General features: G+C 41.7%; 1 protein-coding gene across 1 annotated transcript in view; it reads right to left on the bottom strand.

The window, feature by feature from the left end:
- Window positions 1-10,482, bottom strand: part of PAN2 (poly(A) specific ribonuclease subunit PAN2) — a 36,107-nt gene extending 25,625 nt beyond the window's left edge. The window contains exons 1-7 of the mRNA XM_089680212.1: window positions 10,411-10,482; window positions 9,059-9,372; window positions 6,963-7,132; window positions 5,653-5,773; window positions 3,987-4,064; window positions 604-871; window positions 71-413 (exon numbers count right to left, since the gene is read on the bottom strand). Coding sequence (XP_089536338.1) covers window positions 71-413; window positions 604-871; window positions 3,987-4,064; window positions 5,653-5,773; window positions 6,963-7,132; window positions 9,059-9,352 — 1,274 coding nt within the window. The 5' untranslated portion in view covers window positions 9,353-9,372; window positions 10,411-10,482. The remainder of the gene's footprint in view (window positions 1-70; window positions 414-603; window positions 872-3,986; window positions 4,065-5,652; window positions 5,774-6,962; window positions 7,133-9,058; window positions 9,373-10,410) is intronic.
- Between the last annotated feature and the right edge of the window lie 10,353 nt (window positions 10,483-20,835).

Here is a 20,835-nt window from a genome sequence, read left to right as displayed (position 1 = left end):
CCCAAAGAGAGTGAATAATGTGTGTGCGTACGCAATTGTGTGTTTCTGACATGGGAAAGGACTAACATACCGAGGCGCAGGAGTGCAGTTAGCAGCAGGCCAATCAGAAAGCAAGGTTTCATTAATCAGTGGAACGGGGATAAGGGAAAGAGGCATAAGGTCTTGATTCCAGTCTAGATGTGGCAAGTTGTCCACCATGCAGGGCAATGCAAATTCTGAGTCACGTGGGTAAGTGTTAAATGTTGCTTCTGGGGTATCTGCCCACAAATGGATGCAGCCATCGGAGTCTCCAAATGCCAGAACTTGCTTGCTAGCAGACACATCAAAGGACATTATTAGCTGACCTACTGTGCTGACATGGAAGATGTCTGCAGGATTGGCCAAACCAGTTGGTTCACAAAACTGACACTGACCTATAAAATCAGAAAGAGAAAGAATTGTAAGGGATCAATAGATGGGGACCTATATTGGTCAAAGATATATGTACCAAGTGTACAATGTTTCAGACTGAAAATAGAGCTGAGAGACTTGCCACTAGGAGAAGAGCATTTTAACTATGGAAAGAAATGTTTTTTTTTTTTTTTTTAAAAACACCCCACTCACCTCGTTCAGAAATAATTGCTAGCCGTGATGTATAGGTAGGAACAAATCGCAGAAAGAGGGGGTCAACATGGACTTGCAGAGGGGTGATGGCCCGCATCATTCGTAAATCATATACTTTTAGGAACCGGTCACAAGCCAGCACACCCATACGACTCGTAAAACCACAGGTCACTACCAGATTTCCATGGACATCAAAGTCAGACAAGCTACCAGAGTAGGCATCAAATTCATGTTCCACTTTGAAAGTGCGCAGATCTCTAAGGGAAACCTGGTAAAAAAAAAAAAAAAAAAAAAAAAAAAAAGCCAAGTAATTGAAAATTATAATTTTACATGAAAAATAAAAGCTAGACATGCCAATCGTGGACACAAAGTCCCTAAATTCTGTCAAACAGGTTAGCAAAGAAATTCTGTATGGAAGATTTTTTTTTTTTTTTAAATATAAACTCACTATCTACAAACACTACAGGGATGACCAGATACTGCGGACATTTGGTTAGGGTGGGTACTTGAATTTGACAGGTACCCGCTCCCACTTCCGACACAGGACAGGTCCCAGAAAACTGCCAGACCATTCACAAAGCGCAGCGCTTCCCAGGCATGCGCAGTGGGCACCCAGCTGTGAAGCCGTAAGCGGTCACAGCCAGGTGCCCACACTAACGATGCCTGCACCGGGAGAGAAGACCGTGAGGACACCGCTGGACTGAGGAACAGGTAAGGTTCTGCTGCAGAGAAGAGCTGAGCGGCCAGCCCAGTATTCTGACATAGCAATACTGGGTCAGCCTCTCCATAAGATGCAGACATTTCCCCCCTCCCCCCCATTTTTTTTTGGAGGAAAAAAAAAAGTGCATCGTATGGAGCGAAAAATGCGGCATCTCAACCTAAAATGGAAAGTGCAATCTTAGTGGTTCTTCGGAGCACACTGCAATTTCCCTGCCTCTTTTGCAACAGCTGTAGAGGCAAAGTAGAACATTATGCAAAAAAAAAAAAAAAAAAAAAAGACCGGTTTGTCTGCTAGAGGTCACCTTATGGGTTTTAGAACTTCTGAGGAGTGCGAGTGAGCATGAATAGGTTGTATTTTCGTTGTGTTGTGAACTTACCGGCACAGGTATATACAATGTTATGCAGTTTAACTTTAAGAGGGAACTACAAACTACAGCAAAATACTGCACTAAAAAGGTGTATTTTTTAAAGCAAAGAAGCCTGTTGCTGCACTTTGAGTGTGTAAACAGACCAGCCCAGAGGTAAAATGGTTTCCTGGCTCTCTGGATGCAATACATTCAGAGTAATCAGCCCAGAAGTACGCAAAATAGAAAATTGAAATGAAGTCAGTACCCTTGATCTGCATACATGTTCCAATTAGGAGATTCAGAAAAAGAAGCCATTGGATTAGCATGTCAGCCAGGCAAGTAGAATTCTCTGAAAGAGGTCAGCAGTGAGTCTGTATTGCAGGTTCTTTTATATTTGGGGGAAAACAAAAAAAAACAAAAAAAAAAAAAAAAAACCTTCCATGAAAAGCCTCTGGCTTCATTCACTGGGGTCTCAAATGGATTACAACATCAACAGATCAGCACAGATACCAGAAAAGCAGAATGCAAAATAATTCCCACACACTTTATCGCTTGCCCACTGCTCAGCAGGTGCTGAACTTTAACTCTCAAAGTGCACTCCTCTATAGCAACATGAAAACTGCTCTCAGTAATCATACTATGATAGGAAATGTTACAAAAATCCTCCAAGGACTGCTAAAAGGAATCCTGTCATGAACAAAACATGTATGCTGCCATTGTTGATCTCTTTCTAAAAATGCTAGTTGAAGCCAGTGCATATACATGACAGTCAAGCAATACTTGCTGACAAAAGTCAGTGACCTAGAACAGGTATATTTGTGTCCCTTTCCAGTTATTTACTAAACCTGGTGCAGCTGTGCATGGTAGCCAAATCAGCTTCTAACTTCAGCTTGTTTAATTAGGCTTGGACTAGAAAACCTGGAAGCGGATTGGTTCCTCTGTAGAGCTGCAACAGATTTAGCAATTTCTAATTTTAGTAAATAACCCCACCTGTGTATTTTAACATCACACGCTTATGCAGGCCATAGATGGGGAGAAAAACGGCAGATTTTCCGCCGATTAACGAACTATCGGTCGGTCTAAAAAAACTTACCTGACCAATTATTACGAAAATCGGCCGATTAATGAGTAACCTATAACGGGAAATGATGTCATTTTGTGGCCTTTGTGATCCTTTTTCGGAAAACGATCGTTCATTTTTGACCATCAATGAGGATAAAGTCGGGCGTTTTTCGAAAATTTTCCAACATCACCGATAATCTGAAAGTCCAAAATACACGAAAAACGGCCGACAAAATCGTCCACTAACGATAAGATAATCGGCCGGTTTTATTTTCGGACGAAAAATCGGCCGTTTTTCTCCCCATCTATGGCCTGCATTAGGCTGGCCATACATTATACAATTATCTGCAGATTTTCTGCCCAATTTCCTTTAGATTTACCTTCAACTATGTAGTGCAAGGGCCTGCCTAATTGGATACAACTGAAAGTGTTGTTTAGGTTTGTCCTCCTATTATATGGTTTTTGGTAAATCTAAACCAAAAATCTGCAAATAATTGTATAATGTATGGCCAGCCTAAGTGCCACAGACCAGAGTTAGTTTCATTAAACTGTACACAAATTTCTCATGTAATTACATCATAGATTATGCTTTTTGTATTGTAAGCTACATTGTTTTGTCTTTAATTAGTTCTCTACTCTATTAACCCTTTGAGGACCGTAAGGTTTTGGAATGCCAAAAGAATTTTTTTGCTTTCAAAGTTTGTACTCTTCAGTTGCTGTAACTAAGCCATTTCATAAAATAATTGGCAAAAAGCTAGATCCATTTGTTGTTTGTTGATAAGAACTAATATTTTGACTCAAAAAAAAAAAAAAAAAAAAAAAAAAAAGTTCTTAATCAGATGATACACGCAATTAAAAACATGGGAAAAATACATCCCTTGGTCCTCAAAGGGTTAACTGGGAAAACAAACAAAAACAACAAAACAAACTTGAAGGGGGGGGGGGGGGGGGAATGGATGGTTCATACTTTGAACATGTACTATGACCCTATACATGCTTATGGGAAGGCCATACTCTAAGTGGCCACTTGAGGTGGCTAGTAGTATGGCTTTCCTGCAGAAGTGAATGAAACTGAAGTATATGTGCAGTGCAGACCAGCCATTTTCCGTAGAAATGCCAAGTGGCCCTAAGTGGGACCACGCAGCTGAGGTCACTAGATCAAGGCTGAACGTATAAGATCAAGTGGGCTGCATTTAGGATGGAGAGGTGCAAGTATTCCACTAAACATTTAAAATGTGACAGTGACTGACATACCTTTCCTGAGGTGTGCCCACAGAAAAAGAAGCGATTGGATTGTCGCATAACTGTAATACCAGGGACGTCCACTGTATACTGTGAAAAGAGCAATTTTCATAGTTCACAAAAAAATTCTCTATACAAATCAAACAAGAGTACACAGTAGCTACATCATGTAGACGAAGCACAAAATATGCAGTTTTCAAAGTGCTACTATTAACGTCTATGGGCATAGAGACAGACACACGATAGGTTAGGCACTTATATGTGCCCTGTATAAAGAAAGAAATTGGCATTACCAGTACAAAAAAAGGGAGAGAAGTGAAGATACTATTAACTGCAAGTTCCAAATATTCTGGAGAATAGGTTCCTTAGTGGTACAGATGTTTTAGGAAATATTTCAGTAAACATGGTAAAAAGCAGCAGCCAAATTTAATACCAGGTTTCCTTATATTGCACACATTTTATATACAGCAAGTAACAATGTATTTTCCTGTAATGCCAAGTATTAATTTTTTTTTTTTTTTTTTTATGTAGGCCTACTGCTCTTCTTGGTAAATACTTTTTGTAACGTTTAGCTATCTGGGGTTTATTTAGGCCAGCAGCTCAATAGTAAGCAAAAAAATTATTATTATACAGTATTTATAAAGCGTCAATAGTTCACTCAGCACTGTACATTACAAAGGGGGACAGAACAACAACAATACAATGCAAAACATGAGGGGATCGAGGGCCCTGCTCTTTCGAGCTTACAATCTAGGAGGGAGGGGATGGTAGCACAGGAGGAGATAGCTGTGGGGGATGGGGTGGTAGGAAGAGTGGAGGAGGTTGGCAAGTTAGCAGGGGGTGAGGTATGCTTCCCTGAAGAGGTGGGTTTTCAGGGTGCGCCTAAAGGAGAGGAGAGTAGGCGATAATCTGATGGGTTGGGGCAGGGAGTTCCAGAGGATGGGTGACACCCTGGAGAAGTCCTGGAGGCGGGCATGGGAGGAGGAGACCAGGGAACTAGAGAGAAGGAGGTCTTGTGAGGAGTGGAGTGTGCGTGTTGGGTGGTACTTGGATATTAGGTCAGTGATGTAATTTGGGGCAGTATGGTGGACGGCTTTTTACGTCAGTGTTAGGATTTAGAATTTGATCCGTTGCGCAATCGGAAGCCAGTGAAGGGATTGGCAGAGGGGGGTGGCGAAAATGGAGCGGTTGGAAAGGTGAATGAGTCAGGCAGCCGTATTCAGGATCGACTGAAGCGGGGATAGCCAGCGGCGAGGCAGGCCAGTAAGGAGGGAGTTACAGTAATCGAGTCGTGATGATGAAGGAGTGGATGAGCTGTTTAGTGGTTTCTGGGGTTAAGAACGTGCGTATTTTGGCGATGTTGGGGAGGTGGAGTCTGCACGAGCTTGTTAAAGATTGGACTTGGGGCTGAAGGATAGGTTGGAGTCCAGAATGACACCAAGTACTCTGGCCTGCGGGGCGGGTTTGATGGTGGCGTTGTTGGATGTGATGGAGAAGTCAATGGGGGGTGGTGTGCGGGCTGGGAGGGAAGACAAACTCGGTTTTGGAGAGGTTCAGTTTAAAGAAATGGAGCGACATCCAGTCTGATATGTCGCTCAGTAGGTGTGTGATTCGGGTGGAGACTGAGGTGGGGGGGGTTGAGAGATAGATTTGTGTGTCGTCGGCATATAGGTGGTACCTTTTGTGTCTCCTGCACAGTGTTGAGATCCATCTGAATGACCTGATTTTGCATTCCTGCCATTAGCAGGGTGTTGCTGTCCATGAGCAATAGACTGTGATTGTCTACCATTTCATCCATCCTTAAAAAAAACAAAAACATATTTAAAGTGGTTCTTAACATACAATAAAATGTATTAATTTATGGCAAAACAAACATACAGTTGTGAGTGTACCTCAGACAAAAAAAAAAAAAAAAAAAAAAAAAAAAAAAATTAGCTTGTCTCAGCCCTCCAAAAACTGCTTGTCTGTGGGCGTGACTCAGGACCAGAGAATATTAGGTGGAGATGTGATGTCACAAACCCTCAGTTATACAGACCCTCCACAGCTATCTGACATATGCCTGCGAACAGGTCTTCTGAGTGCATTCAGGGGAATGCACAGCTGCCAGTGACCATGTCATCCTCTGCTCACAGTACAGGATCTGTGCTAATGAGGAGAAAGCTGGTAGGAAGGGGTTAATGTTAAAAATACTAGGAATCCTGCAGCCTAAGGTGGCAATGTGGACCAAGAAACATTCCTATGTAAACAGCAATTCACAAGCTAGGTCCTGTGAATAGAGCAGGACAATAATCAGCTATCAGCAGACGTGCCTAGATAACTACAGCATTACTGAAGTGATGCCGATCTATGTCATAAATCACTGGTGCAGAGTTCTCGATCTTGTGAAGACAGAGACCAGCAGGGAGAGGGACACCCGATCCCCCACCCCTTTACAGTGGGTTACATGGAGGCTCATGCTGGTCTTGTCTTCAGCACAGTCTGTCACTCACAGGAGAAGGGGAGTGGCGACACCATTTTTCTGCTTGTGTAGGATTTATTCTGTTCAGAAGACGGAAGACGGGGGGGGGGGGGGGGGGGGAGGATTTCTGGAGAAGGGGACTGCTTCAAGATACCAAACTAAGCTCAAATGCTTAGTAAAAAAAAAAAAAAAAAAAAAAAAAAAAAAAAGTGTAAAATCTATTCAACTATAGGATTAGATTGATTTGTGTTTTTTAGGTTTACAACCACTTTAAGTTTGTGAATATGGTTACAATAAACATTAGATACATTGCAATGAAGTAATGTAAAGCAACCTAACAGAAGCAGGGCAAGATCTGCGAGCATAAAGGGAGGAAGAAAAGTGGTTCACTGCCCACAGTAAATCAGACGACAGCCATCAGTAAAAGAAATCAAAGTCCAAGAGGCAACATTTATGAACCAGTCCCAATGCCATCTCACTGGGTGTTAAGTAGTGTTGCTTGTACAGGTACAGAAAAATCAATAACTCACAGGTAGTCAAAGATGATCAGTCCACCACGAGTCATGTATTTCAGGTTATTCTTTGTGAGGAAAACAACCCCATTCTCCAGACTCTGAATCTGCCGGATATCATTTGCAGCATGAACTTGGAAAGATGAATATCTCTCAAGAGCAGGACTGAAGAAGGAGGAGGCATGCCCCTGTGGGGGAAATAAACTTTATACTTCATGTGTACACCTTGTTAAACATGTTTCAAGATAAATACAGCAGGCTGCAATACTCAAACATGCCCCTTCCTTCAGGCAAACTATAAATAGTTGAATGAAATGGGTTTACCATTAGCCTTAAACGAGCATGTAGCCCTAGCACTACAAGATGGGATTTATATTAAACTTTCACTATAAAGTAACAGTTGTCAGGTAAATAAAGCACCTAGAGAGGCCTGCTCATACAGAGTGAGCCTTCTTGTCTCTACCATTTTGCTCAGCCTTCTGAGCTGTAGGGCTCATGCACACATATATTCCTATTGGTCCATCACTATGATTGGCTGACTTATCCTGGGCAACAGGAATGTCTAAAGGAGGAAGAAAAAAAAAAAAAAAAAAAAAAAAAAAAAAAGGAAGAAGGATGGGCAAGTTTTGACAATACCAGAGAACCCCAGAGTTATACCTTCAGAGTTGCCCAAAATTTGGGTGTAACAGCTTGAAGGCACCTCATGACTGACAGCAGTATTTGTTTAGGAATCGTCACAGAATTGCATTAACAAGAGTGTAGCCAAGCAGCTAAATGTATTGTTAAAATACCCAAGTGTAAACTGTGCCAAAAGATTGGAGCTCTGCTCAGGTAGTTTTGTAAGACAAGACATCCTTGTTATACAGCAAAGATACGTTTTGACCTCATTGCCCTCTGTTGTAGTTAAAGCAATACAGCTGGGTCCAGGACAGCTCTCCCAGCCCGATTCCTGTAGCAAACTAATAGAAAATTGAAGTCTATGTATGGGAGGATAAGGAACACTGCCCACAACTCTGTGCAGGGGAGCACCAGAGCAAATATTACATCTTATTCCTCATCTACTTGAGTTAAGCATTTAACCTTTAGGGCTCATGTACACTGCAGCTGATAAACTCACGTTTAGGAGCTGTTTAGCTGTTTTCTCAGCAGCCCCTGAACTCGCCCTAATGTTTTCCTATTTGCCCTTGTACATATCTTCGTTTACAGGCATTTGAGTTTACAGTAGTTTTTTTGAACGCAGAAAACTTGCGTTCAGCAGTCGATGTTATCAGCGTTTCAAACACAAAATGCTTGTAAACGCAGCTAAACGCGTTTATAAACCGTTGAAAAAAAATTTTTTTTTTTTTTAAACTGTTCCAGTTCCCAGTATTGTCCAGAGCCTTTTTTAATCATGAAAAATGCATGCAAAGCGTTTAAGGTACTCAAATGGACACTGAACACAGTATGTTCCTACCAAGATTGTCACACATTGTAATGACCAATTCACACCTCAGACCTCTCCCACCCCTGGAAACAAAAGATATGTTAATGACCATTCACACCTCAAATTCCTCATGTAGACCCCCTGCCAGGTGGCCTTAATGACTCCCTCCACCAGACACCTTCCCACCCTTGGAAACAAAAGAAATGTTAATGAGCAACTCACACCTAAGCTACTCTCAACACATACTGCTCTCTCTGAAATAGTTAATTTACCACTTTTGGGCATTTCTCCTGTGCTTCTCTTTAAAAAAAACACTTCCAAACGCGCATAAACGCATTAAGCAAATTCAGCTAAACAGACTTTTTAACCTACATTTTCCAGTAGTCAGTTTCAATCGTTCAGAAGTGTCCTGTGTACATGGGGCCTACAAGGCTTTTTTTTTAAATCCCACAGTTTGACTTTAAGGAAAAAAGGTTGAAACTTATCTTTTTTTACGCTTTCCAAAACTGCAAATAAACAAAAGCTACACATACACTTTACAATGTCTAAGAATCTGAATTAAATATCAAGGATTGTCTTGCCTTGTCAAGGCCCTGCCGCATAGTGCAATACTAAGTTTAGTCTAGGAGAACCTATATAGCAATGGATAAATTAAGGCAGGTATGCCAAGAGGCAGCCCATTAACACTTACCCCCTGGTTGCCAACCCACAGCATCTCCTCATGGACATCAAAGTGCACAGCAGAGACAGGAACGCCAACCTCAGAAACAGCTGTGTGCAGCTCAGAATACATCCCTTCCATGATGCGCACAGGCTCCGGGACAGGCAAGCCTTCCAGCCCAACACGGTCATGGTCCAGCTCCACGGGCTGCAGAAGACTAGGGTTCAAGTGGGGATCAAGGACTGGATCCAAAGGAGCATGCAAGGCAGGGCCATATTCTGCCAAACCCGGATCCAAGCCATCAAAATTCATATTGGCTGGCATGTATGGCTGCTGCTGGATAACTGAAAAAGGAAAAGTTATTTTCATCATCTGGGAAGACTTGCAGAGGATATTTATTCAAGTAAAATAACATTTGTCTAATGGCTAAGGAAAGATCATTTCACAAAGTCATGCCTGTGCATCAGGAAGCCTCAAAACCAAAAAAGGTAAAATGTATGCAAGAAAAAATAATCCATGTAGAAAACTTTATTAAAGTACTAGTTAAAAAAAAATTTTTTTTTTACCAATTTCCCTCTTAAAATAAATACTACTCTTCTTATGTCAACATTTTTTAAATTTATACACACAATTATTATAGGGGGGGGGGGAATATATATTTTTTCACCCCTATTTAACATTTGAACAACAAACATAGGCTATATGTTTAATATATTGTCCTTCTTAAAAAAAAAAAAAAAATATATAATAATAATAATAATAATATAGGCTGTGTTTAATATATGTCCCTTCTTAAGATAAAAAAATAAAATGGGTATTATATAAAAAAAAAACACATATAGCTCCCCCCCCCCCCCCCAATTTAACATTGGTAAAATAATAATATGTTGGTTTTCCCCATTTAACATTTGTATAGTATTTATTCTATATAAAAAAAAAAATAATAATAAATTAGGATATATGTAACATATTGTCCCTCTTTAAAAAAAAACAAAAAAAAAAACTATAAAATAAACTATAGGATATAATTGTGTTCACCTCTTAAAATAAGAAAATAAATACAGGCATAATGTAAATATATAAAAATGTTTATAGCTCAAAATAATGGTAATAAAACAAAGATATATTTTATAATTAGAGAGAGAAAAAGAAATGGATATCTGCTGCTACAATAAAGACAGATCTAATAGGAGCTGAAGACATCCTCCCCCCCACCCCAGACACTAGAACAAGTGCAGGGACTTCTCCTAGCACAGTGCAGTATAGGAATAGGAGGTGTAGAGATATACATGGAGGATGGTAATAGACGGGCGTCACGTCCATCCATGACCCCGCAGCACACATGGCATCCATCTCCCACATTGAACCAGCTCCATCATTACCTGCTAGGATCCCATCTTTGTATGCAGCCAATCCCGCCACAACCTATCGCCGCCTCCGAGCACAAGGTGACGGATAGCTCAGTCTACCAATCAGAATAGGATGGTGTAGGGCCGCAAACAGCAGCAACCAATCAGACGCCTGGAAAGAGAAGGCTACGAGCAGACAGCTTGTTGACGGAAGCGCCTTGCATCGCTTTGGTTGAGAGTTCAGGACGGTAAACGGCAGAGGCCAAACTAGAAGGCTTTCCGTTTCTCGGTATGCTGTATGCAGGAGGAGCACATCTTCATTTTTCTGTTTTAAGGGCCGGTTCACACTATAGAAACGCAGTCCAGATGCGTTTCTGCAGGTGTGTTTTTTGCGCATTCGGTGGGGTTTTTTTTATGCCTTTTGACACGTTCTGGTGTGTTTCTCATGCTTTCTGGTGAAAATGTTCCCCTTTTTTTTCTTTACACTAGGTTCACATATGTGCAGGTGGTGCCGTTGCAGATCCGCACGAAAATCCACGCAGCTGCACCACTCGCTTAAAGGAATGTGGACCCGCGGGTGGGTGCCATTAGTTCTAATGGCATGCCGCCTGCACTGGAAAACACAACTGTACTGGGAAGTGAGGTTCCCGCGCGGACTGCATTTTCCAGACAAGTGCAGGGATTTCTTCCCTGCGTGTCACGCGCATGGGAGTCCATTCAAATCAATGGGCTCTCGTGCCCATGCAAAACGTGGCCTGTACAGCTGCATATATGTGAACCAGGGGTTAATTGAAATAGGGACATGTGTGTGCCAGTGCATTTTTGGTGTGTTCTGGTGCGTTTTTTTTGTGTTTAAGGCTAGGTTCACATATGTGTGGGTGGTGCCACTGTGGATTGGCACAAAAATCAGCCACACCACCCACACAGAAGAATGCCCAGTCCAGATGCGTTTCTGCAGGTGTGTTTTTTGCGCATTAGGTGGGGGGGTTTTTATGCGTTTTTAACACGTTCTGGTGTGTTTCTCATGCTTTCTGGTGAAAATGTTCCCCTTTTTTTTCTTTACACTAGGTTCACATATGTGCAGGTGGTGCCATTGCAGATCCGCACGAAAATCCGTGCAGCTGCACCACCCGCTCAGAGGAATGCGGACCCGCGGGCGGGTTCCATTAATTCTAATGGCACGCCGCCCACACTGAAAATCACAGCCATACTAGGAACCGAGGTTCCCGTGCGGGCTGCATTTTCAGAAGAAGTGCAGGGACTTCTTCCCTGCGTGTCCCGGGGCACGGGAGTCCATTCAAATGAATGGGCTCTCGTGCCCATGCAAAACGCGGACCGCAGGAACGCACATATGTGAACCAGGGTTTACAGCACAGTTCTGTGTAGGAAAGATGCATCCTGTTCTACTTTTTTCTGCAGCCAGAACGCACTGCAACTGCACGCACTGATGTGAACTATGACATTGATAACCATATAACTTACTTTCTATGCATTTTGGATGCAGAAAAAAAACATCCATTTGGGTGTCTGTTGTCTTTTAATGTAGATATACATGTCCAGTTGTTTCAATTATTAACATTTCGAGCATTGTGCTGTCCATCACACCTGTGTGTTTTACGTATGTTTTAGGCGCAGTGCATGTTGCATCTTCAATGCTCTGTCATCAAAACACACATTCTCTAGAGTTGAACATTACCACATCCAAGGATGAGTCTACTCCTGCACCTTTTTCCAAGTGGCATGGAAGCCCAGATGTGAACATTCCCCTCAGACAATAATGGATTCTTCTTTACATGCGTTGTCGCTCAACAACAAAAACGCAACAAGTCACACAGGTGTGAGCAGGGCCTAAGGTAGGCCATGGACGGGTTGTTTATTGGCCAAATTTTCGTCCGCACAAAAAATCGTCCGATATTCACGCCGTTAGTGGGGCCAGCCTGTCAGCTGTTTTTCGCGGATCTCATTTATTTTTATCGGTCATGCTGGAAAATCCGCAAAAAAAGGCCGTTTTTTGTGGACATTGGTGGCAGCATGGGCAACAGGGCTGACCGATTTTTCGTTTATTCGGCCGATAAACGGCCCGTCTATGTCCTGCCTAAATCTAGTTATATTTAGTGGTGCTCATACATGCTTCATTAAAGGATCGATTTCTAATCAATCTCTCCCATTAAGACTGATAATCACAACACAGTTGATATGACACACACAGGGAAGTGGATTTTGATCAAGAGCTGGAAGATACAAGGGATCGCACCTCTGTTTTCACCATGCATCTCATAATCTGATTGATTGAATTCATGCATGATGCATCTGAATGCTGCCAATAATTACAAAACCAGTGATTTTCTGTCCTGGCCAATCGAATGTGATCTAAATTGAGATTAAAGTGATTCTAAACCAATTTTTTCTTTAAAATAACAAACATGTTATAATTACCTGCTCTATGTACCGGTTTACACAGGGCAGCTCAGACCCTCCTTCTCTGGTGTCCCCTGATTGCACTCCTGGCGCCTCCCCCTGCCAAGTGCCCACATAGCAAGCAGCTTGTTATGGGGGCAAATGTGCATGCTCGATCCCAAGCCGAGATTGACACACAGAGCATGGTGCAGCCCCATCCCTGAGAGGTAGTAGTGGGAGCCCTTGATAATTCCAAATGTGTTGTCCAATGAGAACACTTGTGCCAGTTGATGTCATTCTTACCTAGGCAAGAGAGATAGATGCAAGGAGATGGCAAGATTTTTACAAAAAAATAATATGCAATTCTGTCAAGGAGGGTTACAAAATAATACTGGTAATGTTAAAAATGAGGGTGAAGTCCTCACAGGTAGAGCATGCTTAAAGTGAACCTTCACCCTCCCAATCTATTTTATATCATTGTATCCTCTCTAAAAGTGATGAACCACCTGGCACCCCACCTGGGAGCTTCCGTCAGAGAACTGCTTCCTCACCGCTGGGACACGGGACCAAAGTATTATAGCTGGGCATTGCACCCAAGAACTAGACGACACTAGCTAAGGTGCAAAACTGGAACAGATTATGGAACATAAATACAGAATTTTATACACTTCATAAATAGGGGCAGTTCCCACATGAACAATAAAAACAAATATTACACATTGGGATAAACACCCTACACTGATTAGGTAACTAGGGAAAGTTGACACAAGACTAATCCCATCATGTAGGAACCTCCAGGAGGACTAGCCAACAGGCAGAAACAATAGATGGCTCAATTAACAAAGACACAAAGATACAACAGTAAACATGAGGGGAACTTAGTTTGAATATATATAAGATACACTTTCACAGCCTGCACTGCCTCTGGCCACCACTAGAGGGAGACTCCAATCCAGCTGGCTGATCACACACACGGGCAGATACGAATCTTACATACAATCTGGTGCACTCTAAGGGTTGAGGAGCAGCCTAGCAATTGTCACTCACTTCTAGGATTCCTCCAGCTATCCTACAAGCTAGAACCCCGAAAGTAATCACTCTTCCACTGTCCACACACCCCCACACCGGACACACAACAAATGGTAGCTTGCCACCACCCAACAGTTTGTCTGCAGACTGGTCTGCTGGGCCGCCAACGCACGCACGCACGCACGCACGCACACACACACACACACACACACACACACACCTCCGTCTGGCAGACCTGCTATCTTACAATCTGCATGCACTCTGCCAACACGCAGTGCAATTGCATACAGATAGGCAATGAACTTGACCAAGCATATAAAGACACTGTAATACAATACAATCTCTCCGGAGATATGAGCCCAAGCTTAAGTACCCAGAAGTCACTTATTAATTTTATGATTTAATATCCCGAAAGTGGCCAGTGCATAAAATATGTACAAAGCATAAAGAGTTACAAATAATACGGAAAATACAAGAAGTCACACAATTGGCTATTGACTATAAAATAAAAGGGAATAAAAACAAATAAAACTTACCAAGAGTTATCCTGCAACTGGAGCAAATCAGAGAAAGTCCGCGATCCGAAAGTCAATAGAACCGGCTCCGTGTGAATTACACTGTCCATATCTCAGGTCCTCAACGTATGGGAATATGGATGTGGCCTGGACATTAGCCCTTGGCCAATCAACTCTGGGGGGTGTTCCTGTACCAGCCCACAGGACATTCTGGGTACTGAAATGCCCAAAGTCGATTTGACCAGGAACGGTTTGAATCACCAAGTCAGGGATTGAATTTCCGACACTAGCGCATCAGTCCGATCACGACAGTACCAATCACTGTTCAGCTGTCGCAATCAGGCGCCATATAACAGTTTTATGCATTTCTCTGGAATTCTACATAGGCTACAAATGCAGTTTTACATGCAGATGTAGCCTACAGTGTGTCCAATCAGAAGGAAGTATTTTCATCTCTCTGCAACTAATATTTTAGCTTTTATGAGAGATGAAATATATTCCTTTGATTTGCTGATATAAGTTATAGCTTGACAGACACATTGGAGCCACTCCTGGTCTCCTGCTGTTTTCGAAGCCGAAACGTCTGGGGTTCCTCTTTTAAACTTCCAGAAGGTGACAAAGTCTGGCTACATAGGTGACAAGGTTTTATTGACATCTAGGTGTCACCTGCAGCCTAGAGGAAGCTCTGTCCTTTCAGATGCTAATTGGTGACCATATGTCTCTGACTGAATCCTGAACCCATCCTATTATTAACATGGAATGAAGCTAAATCTACAATGTCATATTTCTACAGATCACATCTCAGCTACTCAAATCTTACATTTATGTCACAGTCATGTGTCCCAGAAGACGACGGACCATTCACAAAGCGCAGCGTTTCTTGCGCATGCGCAGTGGGCACCCGGCTGTCACAGCCGGATGCACACACTAAAGATGCCGGCACGGGAAAACTGCACAGCACTGGACAGAGGAACAGGTATGGTCCTGCTGCAGAGAAGAGTTGACGGCCAGCCCGGTATTCTGACATGGTGGCGGCGGTGGAAATACCAGACCGGCCACTCCATATTCGCTCCATAAGACGCATTGACATTTTCCCCCCTTTTTTGGGGGGAAAAAGTGCATCTTATGGAGCAAAAAATACAGTAATTCATTATATATCAAACTACATATAAATATCATGTGTATATAACATATAACAGTGGACAGAAAATGAGTGCTCAAATGAACCAACTATAGTAAACAAAACAATGATATCACAAAGTAATGTCCAGTGATCGAAAAATAAATAAAGTCCGCTGATGAAAAAAATCTTGTGATGAAAATCATATGGTGTTCACAGCCATACACAGTGCCCGCAGTGCGCCCCCACTAGGGCGTGCACTCATCAAATTTGCCTTTATTATAGAGTAAAGAAGGCTTCCACTGGTGTAAACTGGGGGTTCATCCAGAATCAGCTCACTCAATGAACAAATGCAAGGGTGATTCAAGTATCCACTCCATTAATACAACATACTCCACCATATCATGAAAAGAGAAGAACAAAAACCCGCTCCAATGGTGTATTACCCAAGATAAATTGATTTATTGCTCTAAGTATTGCACTTACAATGTTAAAAACAAGCCCATATAGCACCATTTTGTGATCAGCAGAAACCACATGGTACTCTCACCACCTGCAGAACTGTTGGACAGAACGCTGTCACGTCACTTCCGGCTATGGATCTATGTCACTTCCGGTTTGCCGCACCGTCACGCTCTGAGGCGTTTCGTCATATTCTGACTTACTCATAGGGTCTGAGAAATAGTGAGAAAAATCCCGCCCAAGGGTAGATAGCAAAAAAAAATGGATTCTAACTTTACCCTGCAGTTTCGCAAAAACAATGTTTTAGCTGAAATGCTACATAGGATGGAACTTCACTCCCTCAATCAACACTGGCTTCTATTTAATCCTTATGCTGCTAGCATTATATATAGATAGGAAAGTATTACATGTTTACTTTGTTTTAGACTTTTTTTTTTCACATTTAGTATTAAGTTACTTCCTGATTTCCAGGCCTAGGCAAATGATGTCATACATTCCAGGAGTCTTCAGAAGGGGAGGAGGGGTTTTCTCAGCTAAGCACACCCTCCTTCCTGCATGCCTGAGCTAAGGACAGATAAATTTCCAAAAGTAAATGCTACATGAATTATCTGCCCTTACTCAAGATGGCCACAGAAATGCTAGGGGTGTTTTTCAAATTGATTTCTCAGAAAAATAAAGCATGGAGAGATGGATAGATGGGGAAGTATGCTCTGAATATTAAACATGAATTAAGTAGTATTTTTGTTTTGTGGTGCTCAGATGCTTCTATCCTTTACAGACAAGGAAGCTGCTATATTAGCCTTTGTTTGATCTGTAGTTGCCATGGTGCTGCACATGTGATCAGCTATGACACCAGTCATTTGATGGATTGACAGTTTGGTTGAGAGGTGACATACAGTTGCAAGAAAAAGTATGTGAACCCCTTGGGATTCCGTGGAGTTTTGCATGAATTGGGCATAAAATGTGCTCTGAACGTCATCTAAGTCACAACAATAGAAGAACACAGTCTGCTGAACATAATACTACACAAACATTAGATGTTGCCATGGTTTAATTGCACATAACATGTAAACATTCACAGTGCAGGGAGGAAACAGTATGTGAGGCCCTAGCTTAATGACTTCTCCCAGAGCTAATTGGAGCCAGGAGTGAGCCAACCTTGACTCCAATCAGTGTGATGATATTGGATGTGTTGCTGACAGCTGTCCTGCCCTTAAAAAACACACACCTGTTTTGGGTTTACTGGTTTCAAGAAGCACTGTCTAATGACCTCAGAAGACCTACGATCAAGAATTGTTGACTTGCATGAAGCTGGAAAAGGTTACAAAAGTATCTCCAAAAGCCTTGATGTCCATGTGTAGACGGTAAGACAGACTGTCTACAAATGGAGAAAGTTTAGCACTGTTGCTACTCTCCCTAGACGTGGTCGTCCTGTAAAAATGACTGCAAGAGCACAGCGCAGAATGCTGCATGAGGTAAAGAAGAATCCCAGAGTGTCAGCTAAAGACCTACAGAAATCTCTGGCACATGCTAACATTTTTGTTGACATATCTAAAATAAGGAAAACATTAAACAAGAATGGAGTACATGGAAGGACACCAGGGAGGAAGCCATTGCTGTCCAAAAAGAATATTGCAGCACGTTTGAAGTTTGCAAAAGAGCACCTGGATGTTCCACAGCACTACTGGCAAAATATACTGTGGACAGATGAAACCAAGATTGAGTTGTTTGGGAAGAACACACAACACTATGTGTGGAGAAAAAAAGGCACAGCACACCAACATCAAAACCTCATCCCCACTGTAAAACATGGCGAAGGGAGCATCATGGTTTGGGGCTGCTTTGCTGCCTCAGGGCCTGGACGGATTGTTGTCATTGATGGGAAAATGAATTCCAGAGTTTATCAAGACATTTGCAGGAAAACGTACGACCATCTGTCCGCCAACTGATGCTCCGCAGAGGATGGGTGATGCAACAGGACAATGACCCAAAGCATACAAGTAATTCAACAAAACAATGACTGCAACAGCACAGAATACGCCTTCTGGAGTGGCCCAGTCAGAGTCCTGACCTCAACCTGATTGCAATGCTGTGGCATGACCTTAAGAGAGCGATTCACACCAGACATCCCAAGAATATTTCTACACTGAAACAGTTTTGTGAAGAGGAGTGGTCCAAAATGACTCCAGATCGTTGTGCAGGTCTGATCTGCAACTACAGGAAACGTTTGGTTGAGGTTATTGCTGCCAAAGGAGGGTCAACCAGTTATTAAGTCCAAAGATTCACATACTTTTTCCTCCCTGCACTGTGAAAGTTTACATGTTATGTGCAATTAAACCATGGCAACATCTAATGTTTGTGTAGTATTATGTTCAGCAGACTGTGTTCTTCTATTGTTGTGACTTAGATGACGTTCAGAGCACATTTTATGCCCAATTCATGCAAAACTCCCATGTAATCCCAAGGGGTTCACATACTTTTTCTTGCAACTGTAAGCACACTAACAACTGTGACAGTTATCATTCAAGTCATGCCTTGAATGCAACTGGTTTGGGAAACAGTTACATCAGTGGATTTAGTTCTGCTTTAAAGACTGTCTTGGTGGTGGGTGCTGCCATAGTTGATGTCTTTTCTGAAAATGCAAGATGTATGGCTGTTATGCTAACTTTAGTGACTTCTTTGACCCAGAACAAATATCCAGATCTGGAGTGTTGAGTTTTCTGGACTTACATGTTCCTGGGTTAGTTAGACACCCAGACAACTAGCATATTCACTTGGAAGTCAGAAATTGGTGTCCTATATTTCTCTTTCGGGTCGATGCACACTAGGGGCAGAAAAAAATCACAGGATCTCTGGCAGAATAAAAAAAAAATACAATAAAATATGTACAGTGGCTCATATTGCACAAGAGTTTGAATTTTTTTCCAAAACATTCTCACCTGCTTATTTTTAAAGTACACTGGAAAATGCTGAATGCTCCTAAATGGTGCATTTTCGAGCATTAAACTTTTTTTCTACCCAAAAGCTCCTTTCAAAAATGTGATTTTGAAGGGTTTTTTTCTGCCTCTAAATTCTCCTCTGAAAATATGCATGTAAACTCACCATGTGCATGGATACATAGGCTAACATAGAGCTGCTTCTACAGGCTGAAGAAAAAAAATGCCGAACACCTGTATAAGCAGCATTTTTTATGCCCAAGTGTGCATGGATCCTTAAAGTGTTACTAAACCCAGGACCCTGCATTCACTATATCTGGTCTCCCACAGTATACATAACATGGAAACACAATTATTTTAGTAAATATAAACTACCAAATACATTTCCTCATCAGCAGTTAGAGCAGTCTTGTGACTTCTATCAATGTCCAGCAGATCACTAGTTAAAGCTTGTAGGAGTTTTCATTCTCCTCTCACTGTCCTATGAGACTGCAGGACCCCTGACCCTCTTTCTCAAGAAAAAAAAAAAGAAGCTCTTTAGCAATACACACCATATTGAGCTTGTGCAGCTTGCCCCAAGGCTCTGTTCTATCAGAAGTTGAGTTGGGGACACTGGAAGAAGGGGAGGATCAGAGAAGACAGGATTAAACAGCCTTTTTACACAATGCAGAGGATTAACCCCTTAGGTTCCACAGTGAGTATAACAAGCACGCTTTACTGCATATACAGACTGATTTTACTGTTGTGGGTTTAGTAACACTAAAAGCAACCTAGCAAGAAATGTTTGTCTCTTTTTAAACACTAGATGGGGCTGTTTCATTCACAATTTGCTTACCCTACCACCATAAATCAAGGAATATATAGGAATTAAAAGAAATTCTCAAACAGTCTTGGCCAAATGTGATGTTAAAACTGTACTTGTTGTATTTAGTAAATGGCCTGCTAGCAATTCCGTTTGTACTTGCTCATTTTTAAGCACATTTCCCCACTTTTTCTACAGGTCATCATGCATCCTCCAGTTCACTTCACACTAGGTGCACCAAATCTTCTTTCTTCTTTTAAGTGAACCACTTTAAACTGTTAAACGTTAAAGTCCAGCCTGTTAGCCTATTATATGCTCCTCTATTTGTTACTGTGGTCTGACTTCATGGCTAACTGCTATCATTTACGACCCCCCTTTTCAGTGAGAATGCCCTTAATAGCCACTGAGGCAGTATCATTGGTCAGCAATGTAGAAAAGTGAAATATATCATTATCATTGGAAAACGTAGGGTACAACTTGCCATGTGACTTTGATGTCCAAAGATGCAGGACAAGTCGCACATGTGTGAATGGGGTCTAGAGAGTCTATTTATATTAAAAAAGAAAAACCTGCATAGCCATTCGCATTCGCGAATCTGCATGTACATTTGTTCTGTGAGAAATGGGAGAAAAAACAAATGTTGTTTAAGCTATTTTCTCTTCTGAATTATTTTTTTTTATTCTCAGCAGTTGTAAAATATGGTATTATGGCCAATAGAAAAAGCCAAGGAGCATACAAAATGTGTAACATGAGATACAATATAACAATTCTGGGGAATGCTAGAGGTGGTTAGCAAATAAATGTAACAATTGGTTATTTGCTAGTTCCCTCTAGTGCTCTATAGAATTGTTATATTGTATCCACTGTTACAAAGATGTACTGTATGTATTTCCTATGTTCCTCAGGTTCATCTCATGGGCATAATGTAGTATTTTAATCATGCCTATAAAAAAATTCAGAAGAGTAAATAGCCTAAACAACGTTGGTTTATGCCTAATTTGCACAGAACGAATGAAAATACAGATTCATTGCATGAATGGTTATGCATTTTTTTTATAAATAGGCCCCTAAATCAGGGAAGGGCTCATGTGAGTGTTTTTTTGGCTATCCAGAGGTGCCTGCCCTTAGCTAGAACGTTTACTTTTAAAAGGTGAAAATAAAGTACATTTCAACCGCAACAACACCATATTCTATTCT

This window comes from Staurois parvus, unplaced genomic scaffold (genome assembly GCF_062004578.1).
Source record: "Staurois parvus isolate SC_StPar_1 unplaced genomic scaffold, SC_StPar_1.0 ptg000017l, whole genome shotgun sequence".
In the NCBI taxonomy this organism is placed as follows: domain Eukaryota; kingdom Metazoa; phylum Chordata; class Amphibia; order Anura; family Ranidae; genus Staurois; species Staurois parvus.
Note: the sequence above shows the minus strand (reverse complement) of the source record. Positions and strands in the feature narration are given on the sequence as shown.